The sequence below is a fragment of the Podarcis bocagei genome (genome assembly GCF_964188305.1).
Source record: "Podarcis bocagei genome assembly, chromosome: 3".
Lineage (NCBI taxonomy): Eukaryota > Metazoa > Chordata > Lepidosauria > Squamata > Lacertidae > Podarcis > Podarcis bocagei.
In genome coordinates, this window is record NC_138127.1 from 75868475 (window position 1) to 75885022 (window position 16548).

General features: G+C 42.3%; 1 protein-coding gene across 8 annotated transcripts in view; it reads left to right on the forward strand.

Moving 5' to 3' along the window:
* The window catches only part of TOGARAM2 (TOG array regulator of axonemal microtubules 2), an 83487-nt gene extending 69599 nt beyond the window's left edge, over positions 1-13888 (forward strand). For all 8 annotated transcript variants that reach the window (XM_081186373.1, XM_081186372.1, XM_081186370.1 and 5 more), the window contains 3 exons: positions 283-499; positions 9270-9356; positions 11616-13888. In XM_081186373.1, the coding sequence (XP_081042499.1) occupies positions 283-499; positions 9270-9356; positions 11616-11872 (561 nt within the window). In that variant the 3' untranslated portion in view covers positions 11873-13888. The remainder of the gene's footprint in view (positions 1-282; positions 500-9269; positions 9357-11615) is intronic.
* The last annotated feature ends 2660 nt before the right edge of the window (positions 13889-16548 follow it).

Here is a 16548-nt window from a genome sequence, read left to right on the forward strand (position 1 = left end):
AAAACTTCCTCAACATAACGCAGTAAATTAGACAAGGATATCACCCTATCTCAAACCAAAATTATCCCCAGTTTTTTAGTTTGGTTTGTTAGGAGCTATCTCTCCACTATGAGAAATGGTAGTACGTACAAAAAGAGGTTCTGATGGCTGTGAAGACACTATATTGAAATGTTTTGCTTCCATATGTAGACTTGTAACTGACTCTGTTTCTCCACTTTTCTGTGCTAACAGCGCAGTATGCTATTTACAGTAGGATTTACTTGTTCTTTTTTGTATTAACAGATCTTTGATGCTTTTACTCCGAGACTTCAGGACTCGAACAAGAAAGTGAATCAGTGTGCATTAGAGTCAGTTGCTTCCATGATCCCAATCCTCAAAGATGGTTTAAATCCAGTCCTGGTCTCTGTGGTGACTGTAGTCACTGACAACCTAAACTCAAAGAATTCTGGGATCTACAACGCTGCAGTGAAAGTGCTGGACAAAATGATTATTCATCTAGGTATTTATTAATTTATGTTTACCTTTCTATCACACCTTTATATTGCTTCCCACCAGAGATCAAGGCTGGACCCCATATGCCTCCATAGAAGGCTCTCTTATGAAGCTGCTTGTAGAGTAGACACTTCTAAAGCTAAAATGAAACATTTTAAAATAGTTTTTAAGTGTTTTAAAAATTATCTGAGATGAGGAGCAGCCATTGCTTGTTTATCTCAGAATCCAAATTGTGTAACTTGATATCTGAGTCTATAAGCTGACCTCATAGCTACAGCCTAATTTGGTTTTGGGTTGTTGTTTTTTTCTTTTCTTCATCTGCCTTACCCAGAGTTGGCTCAATATATTTTGCTGCCTGAGGAAGAAATGGAATTCTGTGTGCTGCCCCCTCTCAGGTTACATTGTACCCATGGCCAGCCATGTTCCTTTGGCACCTGATGCAGAAAATCCTACTCCCACAAGCATTCCCCTTCTGAAGAGAAAAAAATATAGTAACAAACTCACAGAGCAACTCTAATGAAAGAAAACCGACATAATTTATGACACCTTAAGTTTAATATTTTAGCCCTTTTGTTTGTTTACTGCTTATGGAGAGATGTGCTGGTTTTTGATTTTTTTTTTAAACTGTTCTACTTTGGGTCTACTTTTGTCTACACAGAGTAAACCTGTTTCTGGAGCTGTAAATCTGCCACCTTTCACCTGTGCTAAATTCTTACAAGAAAAGAAATGTTATGCATGTGGAATGACGGCAGACTTGGAGCTGAAATGAGAGATGACCTTTCAGTGAGGGTCACTAGGGGAAAATGTTGTGCTGCTGTCAGAGAATAACGCCTCATTAAAAGCTTGTACAGTGTGATTAAAGTGACTTGTCCTGGGTAATCTGTACAGTGGTACCTCAGGTTAAGTACTTAATTCGTTCCGGAGGTCCGTTCTTAACCTGAAACTGTTCTTAACCTGAAGCACCACTTTAGCTAATGGGGCCTCCTGCTGCTGCCGCACCGCCGGAGCACGATTTCTGTTCTCATCCTGAAGCAAAGTTCTTAACTTGAAGCGCTATTTCTGGGTTAGCGGAGTCTGTAACTTGAAGCGTATGTAACCTGAAGCGTATGTAACCCGAGGTACCACTGTACTCAGTAGGAGCAGATACATTTGTGTATTGCTCTTGGTACTAGGGTGTTCAGATTGATTTTCAGAAAATATTGATTTCAGCTTTGCGTTGAAGGCTGGACCAACATATGCATTACAACTGTGTCTAAGATGGAAGAGTAAATGCTATAATTTCAGATTTCAGGTGTGGATCCACATTTTTCATTGTTCACCACATAAAAAATTCCATGCATGTAGAAATTTAGGATATCAAGGGGAGAGGTTCTGGTCCTGCCATCTCCCTGCCATGCTGGTTTTATACTTGCAGGAAATATGTTGGAGAATATTAAGAAATGTGATGTTTCACACCTGCAGTCTGAACCTGAACATTCTGCCACCACAATCCCATCTCATTCTGCAGCATGTGGAGAGATACAGCCTGAAAAGAGTCCTGAACATGTTTATTAGAGGCAGGACTAAAGCCAGGACAGAAGCAAAGTATGGAACACTATGTAACTTATTTCTGAGCAAACATGGATAGGTTTACATAGTTAGGAGACTTTGACCTGGGCCAATAAGCATGTTTGAAAGGTAGAATCAAGTAGAACTATGGGCTGGGAGCGTGGGATGGGTTTAGAAGGTTAGAACAAACCAATGGGAAACACTTGAGACACATAGCTTGGGTTTCAGCAGCATTTTCTATCACAGCAGTTCTTCATGTTAGCCTGCTAAACATGGATTGGCATTTCTGGTGGCTTTTAGCATGTCGAACCAGTCTTGTGAATGCTCTGCATGTGCTCAGATTGTAAGTTGCCATATCCTGGAAGTCCTTTCCAAAGCATGTTGGATGTGGAGAATGTTGAAATCCATGGAAATAGTTGACTTCCATGAATATTGTCATGAAGCAGTTTTATGTTATAAAGGTAAAGGGACCCTGACCATTAGGTCCAGTCACGGACGACTCTGGGGTTGTGGTGCTCATCTTGCTCAACTTGGCACCAAATCCGATTTCTAACAAATGTACAGCTGAGAACACTTAGAGTCAGAGGCATAAATAGATAATAATAATAATAATAATAATAATAATAATAATAATAATAATAATAATAATAAATTTTATTTATACCCCGCCCTCCCCAGCCAAGGCCGGGCACAACCAATAATAAAACAAGTTGAATGAATACAACTTAAAAACAAGATTAAAATACAACATTAAAACATTAAAACATTAAAATGCAGCCTCATCACAGGAGGAGAAAGGAAAAAAGAAAGAGGGGGAGGGAATCAAATTGACTCCAAGCCAAAGGCCAGGCAGAACAACTCTGTCTTACAGGCCCTGTGGAAAGAAATCCGATCCTGCAGGGCCCTGGTCTCATGAGGCAGAGCGTTCCACCAGGCTGGAGCCAGTGTTGAAAAAGCCCTGGCTCTGGTTGAGGCTAATCTACCTTCCTTAGGGCCCGGGACCTGTAGGGTGTTGCTATTTATGGACCTTAAGGTCCTCCGTGGGGCATACTGGGAGAGGCGGTCCCGTAGGTACGAGGGTCCTAGGACGTGAAGTGACAACTTGTCACTTCAAGTATGAGCATGAAATGAATGAATGAATGAATGAATGGGGATATCAATTGTTCATAGGAAGGTCACATGATGAGATTTGTTTACTAAGCCCCAGCATCTGGTGAAAAATATAGTGTACTAGGGTGATGACAGCACCTGGTCACATGACAAAGCTAGTTTCTATCAGTTTCCCACATTCTTCCACATACCCTTTGGTAATTGTACAAATGGACTTTTCCTGGTAAAAAGTCATGTGTCTCCATCCCCCAAAGTATTTTGTTCTTGTAGCTATCTGGACATCCTAGTGAGTTATTTTGCTCTTGAAGTGGGCGATAGTCCCACAAATAAGCTTCTTTTGCGCAGGTTCCATGGGAAGCCTTAAGTTATGAGTCTCAGCTAGCTCCTTCTCCTGTCTGTAGTCCATAAATATTCCCAGGCTGCACTCTTCTTTTGCAAAGGAAATTTATGGTTTGCTGAGTTCATTTCTGAAGAACAAACAAGCATAAATCCAGGTCTAAATGACGGCTTGTTCCAAACGTTGTTCTCCGTAGGCTGAAATTGCTGTTGCCAATAACTACACAACCAAGGACTGCTATAAATCCCAGGCCACGTGGATTTATGTTGGCAGTGGAAATGCAGTGTTGGGTGGGTAGGCAAGACATACTATAGGGTGATCAAGAGTCAGGACTGAAGTTGGAGCTAGCATACATGTTTCCTAGTCGGTTTGCTAATTTTCTTATAGGACAGATTTTCTAAGGACAGATTGTACGTGTGTGAAGGAGAATGGCCACTGTGTCTGAGGTCAGAAATGAATTTACTCCATGTTCTGATTTCTTGGTGACGGTGGAGCATATGGGCAGTCATCTAGACTCTTGAATTCTTTGCGTCCAGTCCAGACAAAGACAGTTCCAACGAACAGTCAGAGGCAATATGCTTCTGAATACCAGTGCAAGTGGAGAGGGTGCTGTTGCACTCAGGATCTGCTTGTGGCCATCCCATGGCCATCAGGTTGGTCAGTGTTAAAACAGGATGCTGGACTAGATAGACCTAGATAGACTAGATAGCTCCTCTTACATTCTTATGTTATGTTCTTAATTTCCACAGAAATTAAAAGGATTTAAGTGCAACACGTGTTGTCTTCACACATTACTCATGGGGAGAAGGTTAAAATGGTGACAGTGGCTATGGGGGCCATGCACCCCAAAGCCATGCTGTTCCTCCTGCCCCTTCTGCGTTTATCATGACTTGTGTAGTGAGGAGCCTTCCTTAACTTGAGGAGGCTCCCTGTGCAATTTAGAAAAGGGAGTTCCCAAGGATTGGTTTTGGGACCTGTGCTTTTTAATTTGTTCATCATACATCTAGAGCTAGTGGTGAGCAGTGAAGGTGGCCATGTTTGCTGATGATACCAAAATGTTCTGGAAACCCAAAGCCAAAAAAAGATTGCGAAGAGCGACAAAAGGACCAAACTGAGTGAAAGGGCAATAAAATGGCAAATGCAATTCAGTGCAAACAAGTGTAAAGGGATGCATGTCAGGGCAAAATAATAATACCAAAATAATAATACCAAATATACCATTCTGGTCAGCTCACTTTAAAAAAAAGATAGTGTGAAATTGGAAAAGTTCAGAAAAGGACAACCAGAATAATCAAGGGTAGATCAACTTCCCTATGTGGAAAGTTTACAGAATTGGGGGCTTTTGTGTTTAGAGAAAATAAAGTAAGAGGTGACATAAATTTATAAAATTATGCCTAGATGGAGAAAATGGATAAAGTTCTTCTCCCTGCCTCATAACACACCAGAGCATATTGATATCCAATGAAGCTGAACGCTGGAAGATTTAGGACAGAGAAAAGGAAGTACTTTTCCAAACAGTGAATAGTTAAACTGTGAAATTTGCTCTCACAAGAGGCAGTGATGGCCACCAAGTTGGATGGCTTTAAAAGAGGAACAGACAGATTCATGGAGGAATAAGGCTATGAGTGGCTACTAACCTTCATGGATATGTTCTGCCTCCACAACTGGAGGTAGCATGCTTCTGAATACCAGTTGCTGGAAATCGCAGGAGGGGAGGGTGTGGTCGCACTCAGATCCTGCTTGTAGGCTTCCCATAGGCATATGGTTGACCAATGTGAGAACAGGATGCTGGTCTAGACGAGTCACTTGCATGATTCAGTAGGCTGTTCTTAGGACAGCTGTTTCAGAAAAGTTGCAGCTTCTGCGAAACTCAGCTGACATAAGATAGAAGGATGTCTCATACTGTCTCATACTGAGGTCCACTTAGAGCGGTATGGCTTATTCATTTCTGACCGTCGTCATCGGCTGTGAAGGTAACAGACAGAACGTATTTACCTGCCTCTTAATCAGAATCACCAGATTTTTAAAGCTGGGACCTTAAACATGCAAATCATGTGCAATGCCATTGAGTTCTGGCTCATCCTCTCTAGAATGCCATCTTAATTGCTGCATGTGTCTGTCAAAATCAGTGAACAAGGACATACATTGTTGTTGTTGTTTAGTCGTTTAGTCGTGTCCGACTCTTCGTGACCCCATGGACCAGAACACGCCAGGCACCCCTGTCCTCCACTACCTCCCGCAGTTTGGTCAAACCCATGCTGGTAACCTCGAAAACACTATCCAACCATCTTGTCCTCTGTCGCCCCCTTCTCCTTGTGCCCTCCATCTTTCCCAGCATCAGTGTCTTCTCCAGGGAGTCTTCTCTTCTCATGAGGTGGCCAAAGTACTGGAGCCTCAGCTTCACAATCTGTCCTTCCAGTGAGCACTCAGGGCTGATTTCCTTAAGAATGGATGCGTTTGATCTTCTTGCAGTCCATGGGACTCTCAAGAGTCTCCTCCAGCACCATAATTCAAAAGCATCAATTCTTCGGCGATCAGCCTTCTTTATGGTCCAGCTCTCACTTCCATACATCACTACTGGGAAAACCATGGCTTTAACTATACGGACCTTTGTTGGCAAGGTGACATCTCTACTTCTCAAGATGCTGTCTAGGCCTGTCATTGCCCTTCTCCCAAGAAGCAGGCGTCTTTTAATTTCGTGGCTGCTGTCACCATCTGCAGTGATCATGGAGCCCAAGAAAGTAAAATCTCTCACTACCTCCATTTCTTCCCCTTCTATTTGCCAGGAGGTGATGGGACCAGTGGCCATGATCTTCGTTTTTTTGATGTTGAGCTTCAGACCATATTTTGCGCTCTCCTCTTTCACCCTCATTAAAAGGTTCTTTAATTCCTCCTCACTTTCTGCCATCAAGGTTGTGTCATCTGCATATCTGAGGTTGTTGATATTTCTTCCAGCAATCTTAATTCCAGTTTGGGATGCATCCAGCCCAGCCTTTCGCATTATGTATTCTGCATATAAATTAAATAAGCAGGGAGACAAAATACAGCCTTGTCGTACTCCTTTCCCAATTTTGAACCAATCAGTTGCTCCATATCCAGTTCTAACTGTAGCTTCTTGTCCCACATAGAGATTTCTCAGGAGACAGATGAGGTGATCAGGCACTCCCATTTCTTTAAGAACTTGCCATAGTTTGCTGTGGTCGACACAGTCAAAGGCTTTTGCATAGTCAATGAAGCAGAAGTAGATGTCTTTCTGGAACTCTCTAGCTTTCTCCATAATCCAGCGCATGTTTGCAATTTGGTCTCTGGTTCCTCTGCCTCTTCTAAATCCAGCTTGCACTTCTGGGAGTTCTCGATCCACATACTGCTTGAGCCTTCCTTGTAGAATTTTAAGCATAACCTTGCTAGCGTGTGAAATGAGTGCAATTGTGCGGTAGTTGGAGCATTCTTTGGCACTGCCCTTCTTTGGGATTGGGATGTAGACTGATCTTCTCCAATCTTCTGGCCACTGCTGAGTTTTCCAAATTTGCTGGCATATTGAGTGTAGCACCTTAACAGCATCATCTTTTAAAATTTTAAATAGTTCAGCTGGAATACCATCACTTCCACTGGCCTTGTTATTTGCAGTGCTTTCTAAGGCCCATTTGACTTCACTTTCCAGGATGTCTGGCTCAAGGTCAGCAGCCACACTACCTGGGGTGTACGAGACATCCATATCTTCCTGGTATAATTCCTCTGTGTATTCTTGCCACCTCTTCTTGATGTCTTCTGCTTCTGATAGGTCCTTACCACTTTTGTCCTTTATTATGGTAATCTTTGTACGAAATGTTCCTTTCATATCTCCAATTTTCTTGAACAGATCTCTGGTTCTTCCCATTCTGTTGTTTTCCTCTATTTGTTTGCATTGCTCGTTTAAGAAGGCCTTCTTGTCTCTCCTTGCTATTCTTTGGAAATCTGCATTCAATTTCCTGTATCTTTCACTATCTCCCTCGCATTTTGCTTGCCTTCTCTCCTCCGCTATTTGTAAGGCCTCGTTGGACAGCCACTTTGCTTTCTTGCATTTCCTTTTCATTGGGATGGTTTTCGTTGCTGCCTCCTGTACAATGTTACGAGCCTCCATCCATAGTTCTTCAGGCACTCTGTCCACCAAATCTAAATCCTTAAACCTGTTCCTCACTTCCACTGTGTATTCATAAGGGATTTGACTTAGATTGTATCTTACCGGCCCAGTATCTTACCTGGAGGAGGAACCGGCAAACCACTCCAGTATCCTTGCCAAGAAAACAACATGGACAAATACAACAGGCATATAAAAGGACATACATAGTGACATGCATTTATTGGGCTGCCTCTAGATTATGAATCTCCCTTCCCCCAGGCAGTCACTTTTACAGTATCTTTTGGAAGCAGTGTAAAGTATTTCTATTTGGACTAGCTTTTAACAGCCAGGGTGAGGCTTTTAGCACATTTTATAATGTGTTTCCTTTTGCTTGATGTTGATATTATTATTATTATTATTATTATTATTATTATTATTATTATGCAATTCTGGAATATATAGTTGTCCTCTTGTCCTTTTTAATTTGCAATCCACTTTTAGCTCAATGATGAGTATGGTGGAGTTTTAAGTAAATACAAAAAGAATGTGGAAAGTTTTTGGTTTGTTTTTTTCAAAAAGAGTTTACCTCCCAGGTCCCTTAAACATTTGCCCCTTCACAATTCGTAGCAGTCAAGAATCAACTGGAAAAAAGCAAAGCTAAGAAAACAGAAAACAGAAAATCAATTTTTTGTTTGACACTCTCTGTTTTCTGATGGTGATGATGTGTGTGCAGAGCCAGACAACATTGTTATTTCGGTGATGAATGAAAAGAATAGTTGCTGGCTTCAGCGGGATGAAGAAGTGCTTTGAAATGCTAATATAAGAAATAGAAGAGATGTGCAAAGTATTCATTATTGATGATCATTCACTTATTAGTACAGTATCCATAAAGACTTTACTTCACCTTTAAAACTACCTTTGAAATTCATTTTAAAGCAAGCACAATACATGTGTACTCCCACTTTCCCCTTTGTCGTTCTAAAAAGAGCACCAACATGTAATTGAAAGGTGTTTAACCAGATCTCTTTTCAGTAGAGGCAAAGAAAAGGGATGTGCTGTAGGGAAGCAAAGCTTACCTTTACCTGCACCTAGGGATGGGAGAGAAATTGGATTCAATTCACATTTAAAGGCAAATCTACCCAATTCACAATTCCTGAAGCAATAAAACAAACTGAAACACATCTAGTTTGGGATATCTGCTCATCTTGGGATTTTGCAGTACAATTCTACAGGCAAGTCATGTGTACAGTTATGCATATACTAGGGTAAAGTGTACATAAAAATGCATATAAGTGAAAATAGCATACAAACATGCATTATCAGGGAAAGCTGCATACAAAAATGTATTAGGAAAAATCCACAGTAAACTGCTAGTGAATTTTCATGAGGACTTAAAAAAAAATGGGGGAAAGGTGGAGAACTGGATTTGAGATTGAAAAAATGAGAATTTGAGAGATCCGCTTTTCTCTAGATACAGATAACTTTCTGTCTCTTTCTGAGGGCAGCTCTGTATAGGGAATATTTCATTGTTTGATGTTTGATGAATCTTTTATATTTGTTTGAAGCCACATGGAGTAGCTGGGGCAACCAGTCAGATGGGGCGGGGGAGAAATATTAAAGTTGTTGTTGTTTATTTTCTTGGTTTATAACAATGTCCAAACAATGTGTTTCTGTCCCTTTCAGATAATCTGCTTCTGCTTCAAACATTTGCCAGCAGGGTGCGCTTCACCAGTGGTCGAGCTCTGCAGGGGATCACAGACCACCTGTCAGGTAACAAATGACTTCACTAAACTGCAGTACCCATGGCAATGAACAAAGCAATAGCTTGTATAACAGCAGGAGGCAAAGGGCTTCTTTCTTCACAGCACAATTTCTTTTATTGTCGTTTACACCCTTTTGAAGTGGAAGTGAGGGCTGCTTCTTGTCTTGTCTTTAGAGTGTGTGTGTGTGTGTGTGTGTGTGTGTGTGTGTGTGTGTATAATCACTATACAGTTTACTGTTACATATGAAGCAGAAAACTGGTTTAATCATAAACTACCAACAAGGATATCAAATAACAATTTGTTTGCAAAGCCACATTAAACCACAGTTTCCTAGTTCAATTGTAATGAGAAACTGGTTTAACAAACTGGAAGTTTTCTATTGTGGGTTATGAGAGAGGTAAAAGGCAAAGGTAAAGGACCCATGGACAGTTAAGTCCAGTCAAAGGTGACTATGGGGTGCAGGACTCATCTTGCTTCAGGTCAAGGGAGCCAGTGTTTGTCCACAGACAGCTTTCTGGGACATGTGGCCAGCATGACTAAACCGCTTCTGGTGCAACAGGACAGTGTGACGAGTGCCAGAGCGCATGGAAATGCCTTTTACCTTCCTGCCACAGTGATACCTAGTTATCTACTTGTACTGGCATGCTTTCGAACAGCTAGGTTGGCAGGAGCTGGGAGAGAGCAAAGGGAGTTGCACGGATTTGAACCACTGACCTTCTGATCTACAAGCGCAAGAGGCTCAGTGGGTACCTTCATCCTCAGTCAAACAAACTATTGTTTATTAGTTTCTTACATTCAAACTGGGTCACTTTTATGCACACACATGAGAGAATAATCATTTCAGAAAGCACACCTGTGCCTTTTAAATGTAAACTACAAAGCCACTTGCCACAGCAGCAGAAATTGTGACCACATTCCCAATGAATTTCTGATACTAGACCTGAGATCAGACTTTTTGTATCGTGACCCCACAGAACAGACTCAAGCCCCAGACATGAAAGCAGCTCTCCTAATATCAAAGGTTTCAGTAAATTTTCCATCAGACATTTTGATTTTTGCAATCAACCTTTGACTCAAAAACTTGTTAAATCATTCTTTGTGACCCCCTGACCACATGGCAGGACTCATAGAGCGCTTGTCGCTTCCTCATCAGATATCACCCAAAGGTCATTGGTGTCATGGGAGTTTGACCCATCATGTACCCGTTAAGAGTTGCAGTCTGTGAATTTGATATGGCCATTTTAGACAGCTCAATACACGAAATAAATAACCAAGCCATCTATCATGGCATAGGTCACTAAAACCCAACAGCGTTCTAGAGCTATATATTTCCTGAGGAAATGTAGCATCGAAGTCTCTGGTTTCTAAGAATGATGGTCACTTAAGGCCGCGGGAGCTCTTCCATTTAGTAACATTTACCTAATGAGAAAAGTCATCTATTCTATCTATCATTTTTTGTACTCTTCTTCCAGAGACTATAGCCAAATGCATTTTTTATACAGTGAAAATGAACGGTAGTGGAAAAATTGAAGAGTTATCAGGCATTGGGGTGTAGGATGTATGTGTTTATGCTTACCTTATTAATTGTGAGAGGTGGAAAAAGCATAATAAGAGTAGCACAATTCTCCATGCACACAGGTCAGTAAGGAATGCCCATGGGCCTATGCAATATTCTGGGGTCTCCTGGGTGTCCCAGGAAGTGTTGCTGGGCTAGAAACCTGCATGTAGAGAGCCTGGTGCTATCAGAAGGTGCAACCCCCTGACCTTCACTTCTGAAAAATTATTCTAAGTTTTCCTACCCCTGCCCTCTGGTGGGACATCTTTTATTTACCACCACCCCTCTCAAATGGCCAAAAATAGTTCTGACAAAAGGTTCACCCCTGCCCTAACTCCTTGCACAATATGGCTATGCTTCTTGGATAACTAAAACAACACTGGGACTGAGGCTCTTTGTATGTTTAGGACAGTTTTCAGTGGGTATGTGCAGAGTCAGCGTCAAACGTCAGCATGATTGAGCATTGGCCAAGAGTCCACATCACAGAAAGGGGTCCCACTAAGAAAAGCCCCCTGGACCCCCACTGAAAGAGGTGGCTCATGGAGGGTATCTTGCCCAAGGGCCCTCCAAAACCCAGAACCAATTCTGGATATGTGTGATGGATTCCTTTTCATGAGACACAGATTCTTCTTCTTAACAAACTTTTGCATCCTGATTGTGTGACTATGTTCAAAGAAGTGAGCAAATCATTATCTTTCTTCTGCATTGCAGTTCTTGTGGCTTTTGCTTATCCACGGAAACCCCAGGCTGTGGAGCGTCACGTCCTTCCCATTCTCTGGTATTTCCTGAGCAACATGATTGGCAATGGTGTGCTACCTGGAAAGAGTGGAAACGTCAGAGCAGTGGTCTCCAAACTTGCTAAGAGCCTGCACAAGCAAATGGGACCCAAGCTTGAGGAGTGTGCCGCCAGCCAACCACAAAACGTGATCAGAATCCTCCAGGACCTCCTAGATACGAAACTCCCATGAAGGAGACACAGTACCATCTCTGGGACAATCTACTGTTTGCCGCTTCAAGAGAGATCAGAAAAAGAAGTTGCGGACAATGATACAGTGCTTGCCATTATTTATGTTATTTTTGAATATAATAACTAACTATGAAGAGTTTATAGTAATATTCCACTATGGAAAGTGTATATAATATATTTTGCAGTAGAATTAAATCCCCTATTTTTCTAAATCTTAATTTACTCAACTTTTGTCTCGTAGAGACTTACAAGTTATTATTTTTAAAAATCTGTGTACAGTTGTAATTTTTATCTGTATAAAGCAAAGCACTTTATTTATGTAATAAATCTGTGTCAAAGGAGGGAGCAAGGGTGACAGAGATGAACTTCAGTGGGCAACATGTTATACCATAGGGGGTTTGCCAATGCAATTGGGCATGGTTTTTTTTTTCTTTTGGATTACATAGTGATCTGTGATTGATGGCCTGGGTGTTTCCTGTTTGTGTTCCTATTGCACCAGGTGCACATCCACCCCATACATTTACAGCACATGGCTACCCTCAAAGAACACTGGGAACTGTGATTTACCCCTCACAGAGCTACAGTTCCCAGCACTCACGTCAAACTACAGTTCCTAGGGGTGGCGCCTTGCTCAGCCAGATTTGTAGCCAAGTTCTGTGTGACAGAACTAGCTGGGAGCCAAAGAAACTAGGATGATCACAAGAATGCAGTGAGGGAAAAGAATTAAAGGTCAGGAGCTGAAGGATGAGAGTTACCGCACCAACAGTTGGTTTCACCCAACTGCTGCTTCAAGTATTAGAGAGCTGAGTAATGTTAAATTCTGTCCAATAAGCTACCGTGATCTTGGTGGTGGCACCAGGGCAGCAGAATGAGCAGGAGAGCTTCCAAATGCAGTGGGCCTGACTTACCACATAAAGCAAGTGATTTAATATATAATATGATATGTCCCTATAGGTAGAGTAGTGCCCGGTCTTGAAATCTCCCAATGACAGGATTCACACGTCATGAGCTCTCATAATTTGTGTGTTATGCCTGAGGCTTAGTTCCCTCTGTGGTGGTAAACCCATACTTTGCAGACGGCAGGAGAGGCCTCATGTGACCAGATGTGTCTTCAAAGAAAAAATTACAGCAAATGAAGCAGTAAGAAGAAGTGCCTAGCCAGTTCTCCATGTGCATGTTTTTGGTTTTGGTATTTTATTTCAGTCATGCGCTGTCAGGAGTGTGTGCAGGAGCCAGGCTCTGTGACTGGTAGGGCCTTGCAGGACTGGGGCCTTCCTGAGCTTGGCCTGGAAGGGCAAGGCGTGGCCGCACAGGTGAGGCTTGACAGAAGACTCGTAGCACCTGTGGCAAGGGCCGGGAGGGGTATATAAGACCAGCATTTCCCTCTGGCTCTTCGCCATGGCAACACACTACCCACCTAGCTGTGCTTTGGCTTCCTGACAACTGGTATCCTGACTCTTGGACCCTTGGCTTCCTGACCCCTGGACTGCTGGTTCCTGCTTCCCGACCTCTACCACGGTCCCAACGTACCAAGCCGGGACTCCGACTGTCCGTAACCCAGACCGTGACATGCACGCTCTCCAGCCTGAAGTTTGAAATGGTACCAGTTTATCACCTTGGTGAGAACATGGCCTAAGATGGCCCCCTTTGGCAAGGAACTTGTGAAACCTTTACAATCCAATGCCTGTTGGGTAGAATATGTGGTGTCAGATGGCAGTTGACTTATTGTACTATTGAGACCAGATTCTCATACCTACTTCTGATAAGGTCTAATGGCCACAGACTATTCTTATTTTTATCCTTCAGGTACAGATTAGAAGCACTGTCACAATCCTAGTGTGGTTGACTGGTGGTGGAACCAGCAGCTCCATTCCTGTTCATCTCGTGATGCTCCAGCATGCAATTCATGTGTGATGTGAGGGGATGTTGGAATTTTTTTTGTAATACTACATTCACATGGCATAATGAAAAAACAGACACCAAGTCAATAAAACTGCTAGCACATTTGGAAAGCTAAGCAGGGTCTGGTATGGTTTCAAACTGGATGGGGGATGAGATTCCTGCATTGCAGGGGGTTGGACTGGATAACCCTTGGAATCTCTCCCAACTATAAATTCAATGATTCTAAGTCCTGAAAATAAGTTCTGTGAACTAGGTAGTTCACTTGAAAAGTTTGCATTTGAAAGTGGTAGCTTTGCAGTGTAAGACCAAAGGAATAGCATTCCAGGAGCACTCTAGTCACATGAAACTGAGGAGCAGAAGCCACCTCATGGCGATGTTAACACCTCAAAAGTAGCTATTGCCACTAGGCCTCGCACGACTGTTTTGAGGTGGGTGTTGAAGTTCTGGCAAAGCTACTGCTAACTTCTTTATTTGTTTGATTATTTGTGTTGTGACCAGTTATACGACAGAGACTTTACCTCACCATGCCACTTCACCATGCCAAGCTGAGGTATTTAGCTGTCACTTCAAAGCAGTTCTGTCAGCCTTGGACAAAAACTGTCCAAAGAAATCATTCCTAAGTAGAGAGGAGGAAGGGAAATAAATTATAGGGCTAGAGCTGAGGAAGTCAGCTTATATCAAGTCAGGCAGTTACTCCATCTAGCTCAATATTGTTTACACCGACTGGCAGCTGGTCTCTAGGGTTTCAGTCAAAAGTCTTTTTCAGCCCTACTTGGGGATACTGGAGATTGAAACTGAGATCTTTTGCATGCAAAGTTTCTACTGTGACCCTTTCTTCAGGTTGTGATACCCTATTTTCCCGAAAATAAGACAGTGTCTTATATTAATTTTTGCTCCCAAAGATGTGCTAGGTCTTATTTTCAGGGGATGTCTTATTTTTCCATGAAGAAGAATACGGCACACATTTATTGTCTAATTGTGAGTCAGCCAGACTCTGTCAGCGCAGAGTGAGCAGCAGGCGGCAGCTTGTCCTGGCACGGGCTCTCTGATTTAAAGAGACCTCGCACCGCCAGAACAGCTCCGGCTGCGCTGCGGCCAATCAGTGAGCTGCGCAGCGGTGTCCGCCGCTATGGTCCAGAGGAGTCAGACGCCTTACGGCAGCTTCGGGGGCCTTATATTCTGGGGAGGCCTTATGTTCGGGGGAGGCCTTATTATTGGGGAGGTCTTATTTTGGGGGGATGCCTTATATTACAGTGAGAGGCAAAACTGGAAGTAGGTCTTATTTTCGAGGGATGTCTTACTTTCGGGGAAACAGGGTATGTATGGCCATCTGAAAATACAAAGAAATATATTTTAAAGAAGTATTTGGACCTAAAAATAGTCTGTGAGAAGAGAGAACCTGGAATATTATATTACACACACAGTGCTTTTTTCTGGGGGTCTGCAGGGGTACACATACCCCTAAACATTTTGTGAATCTTTGTACTTTTGTCCATTTACTGTATTTGTTTTCCCTGATTTGAACTATAAAATAGTGATTTTCTTGAGTCAAAAAGAGAGTACCCCTAAAGCACACACACAAATCAAGTCACTCAAAGACAAGCATGAGTCTCAATAGTTTTTGTTTTCATCTGAGATGATGCAGTATGTTGCTGTTTTCTTTGTAGTCCTCTGAACTCACCACTGCTCCCTTAACAGTGAAGTCATCATTGCATAGCTTTCTTTGGTAATGTGGCAAAGAGGTTTGGAAAACATGGAATTCTCTGAGGTTCCCTCCACCTTGAAACAGCAGCATTCTACAATGACTCTGGAACTTCCAGGGACTCATTCCAATAGACGATTGTAAACAAGACCATTGTGGAGTATATTGATTGCGGTGATTTTCCGAAATGCTCTGGAGCAGTAAGAGCTGTGGAACAGACTCCTTTGGGAAGTGGTGGACTCTCATTTCTTGGAAGTCTTTAAGCAGAGGTTGGATGGCCATCTGCCATGGATGCTTTAGTTGAGATTCCTGCATAGCAGGGGGTTGGACTAGATGACTCTTGGGGTCCCTTCCAACTCTACAATTTTATGATTCTATGGTCTACATTGGGATCTACTGCCTGAGTTGGTTGCCTCATTTTGGAATGTGCCACGGGCTATATGCATACCTTACTTTTAAAACACATCCCCTGCAGCAATCCCAGTAACTATCATTTACCTCTTACAGAGCTACCATTCTCAGCAACCTTAACAATCTACAGCTCCCATGATTCTTTTGTGTATGTGTGCACTTTAAACCTTTTCTGGAATAATAATAATAATAATAATAATAATAATAATAATAATAATAATAATTTATATCCCGCCCTCCCCGGCCAAAGCTGGGCTCGAAGCGGCTAACAACAAGTAAAAATAGCAGTGTACATAAAACCACACATTCAATTAATTAAAATACATTCTAGAATCAATTCAGAATCAAATTAATGGCAACCATTGAGCTAGAGTTCTATGAAGATTACAGAAGCAGGGGGGGGGGGATTAAGGAATGTGCCTTTCCTTAATTATTCTACAAAGCAGGGATGAGAAACCTGTGACCCTCCATATAATGTTTGACTACAGCTCCCTTCATCCCTGATCATTGCCCATGCTGGCTGTGACTGATGGGAAATTGAGTCCACCAGAATTTGGAAAGATTGTTGAAATTACTGATTGGGGTATTAAAAAGCCGGCATGCAACCGAAGGTAGGGGGATAAATTTGGTTCATCTTGCATATCTACACCTCCCAAAGCAGC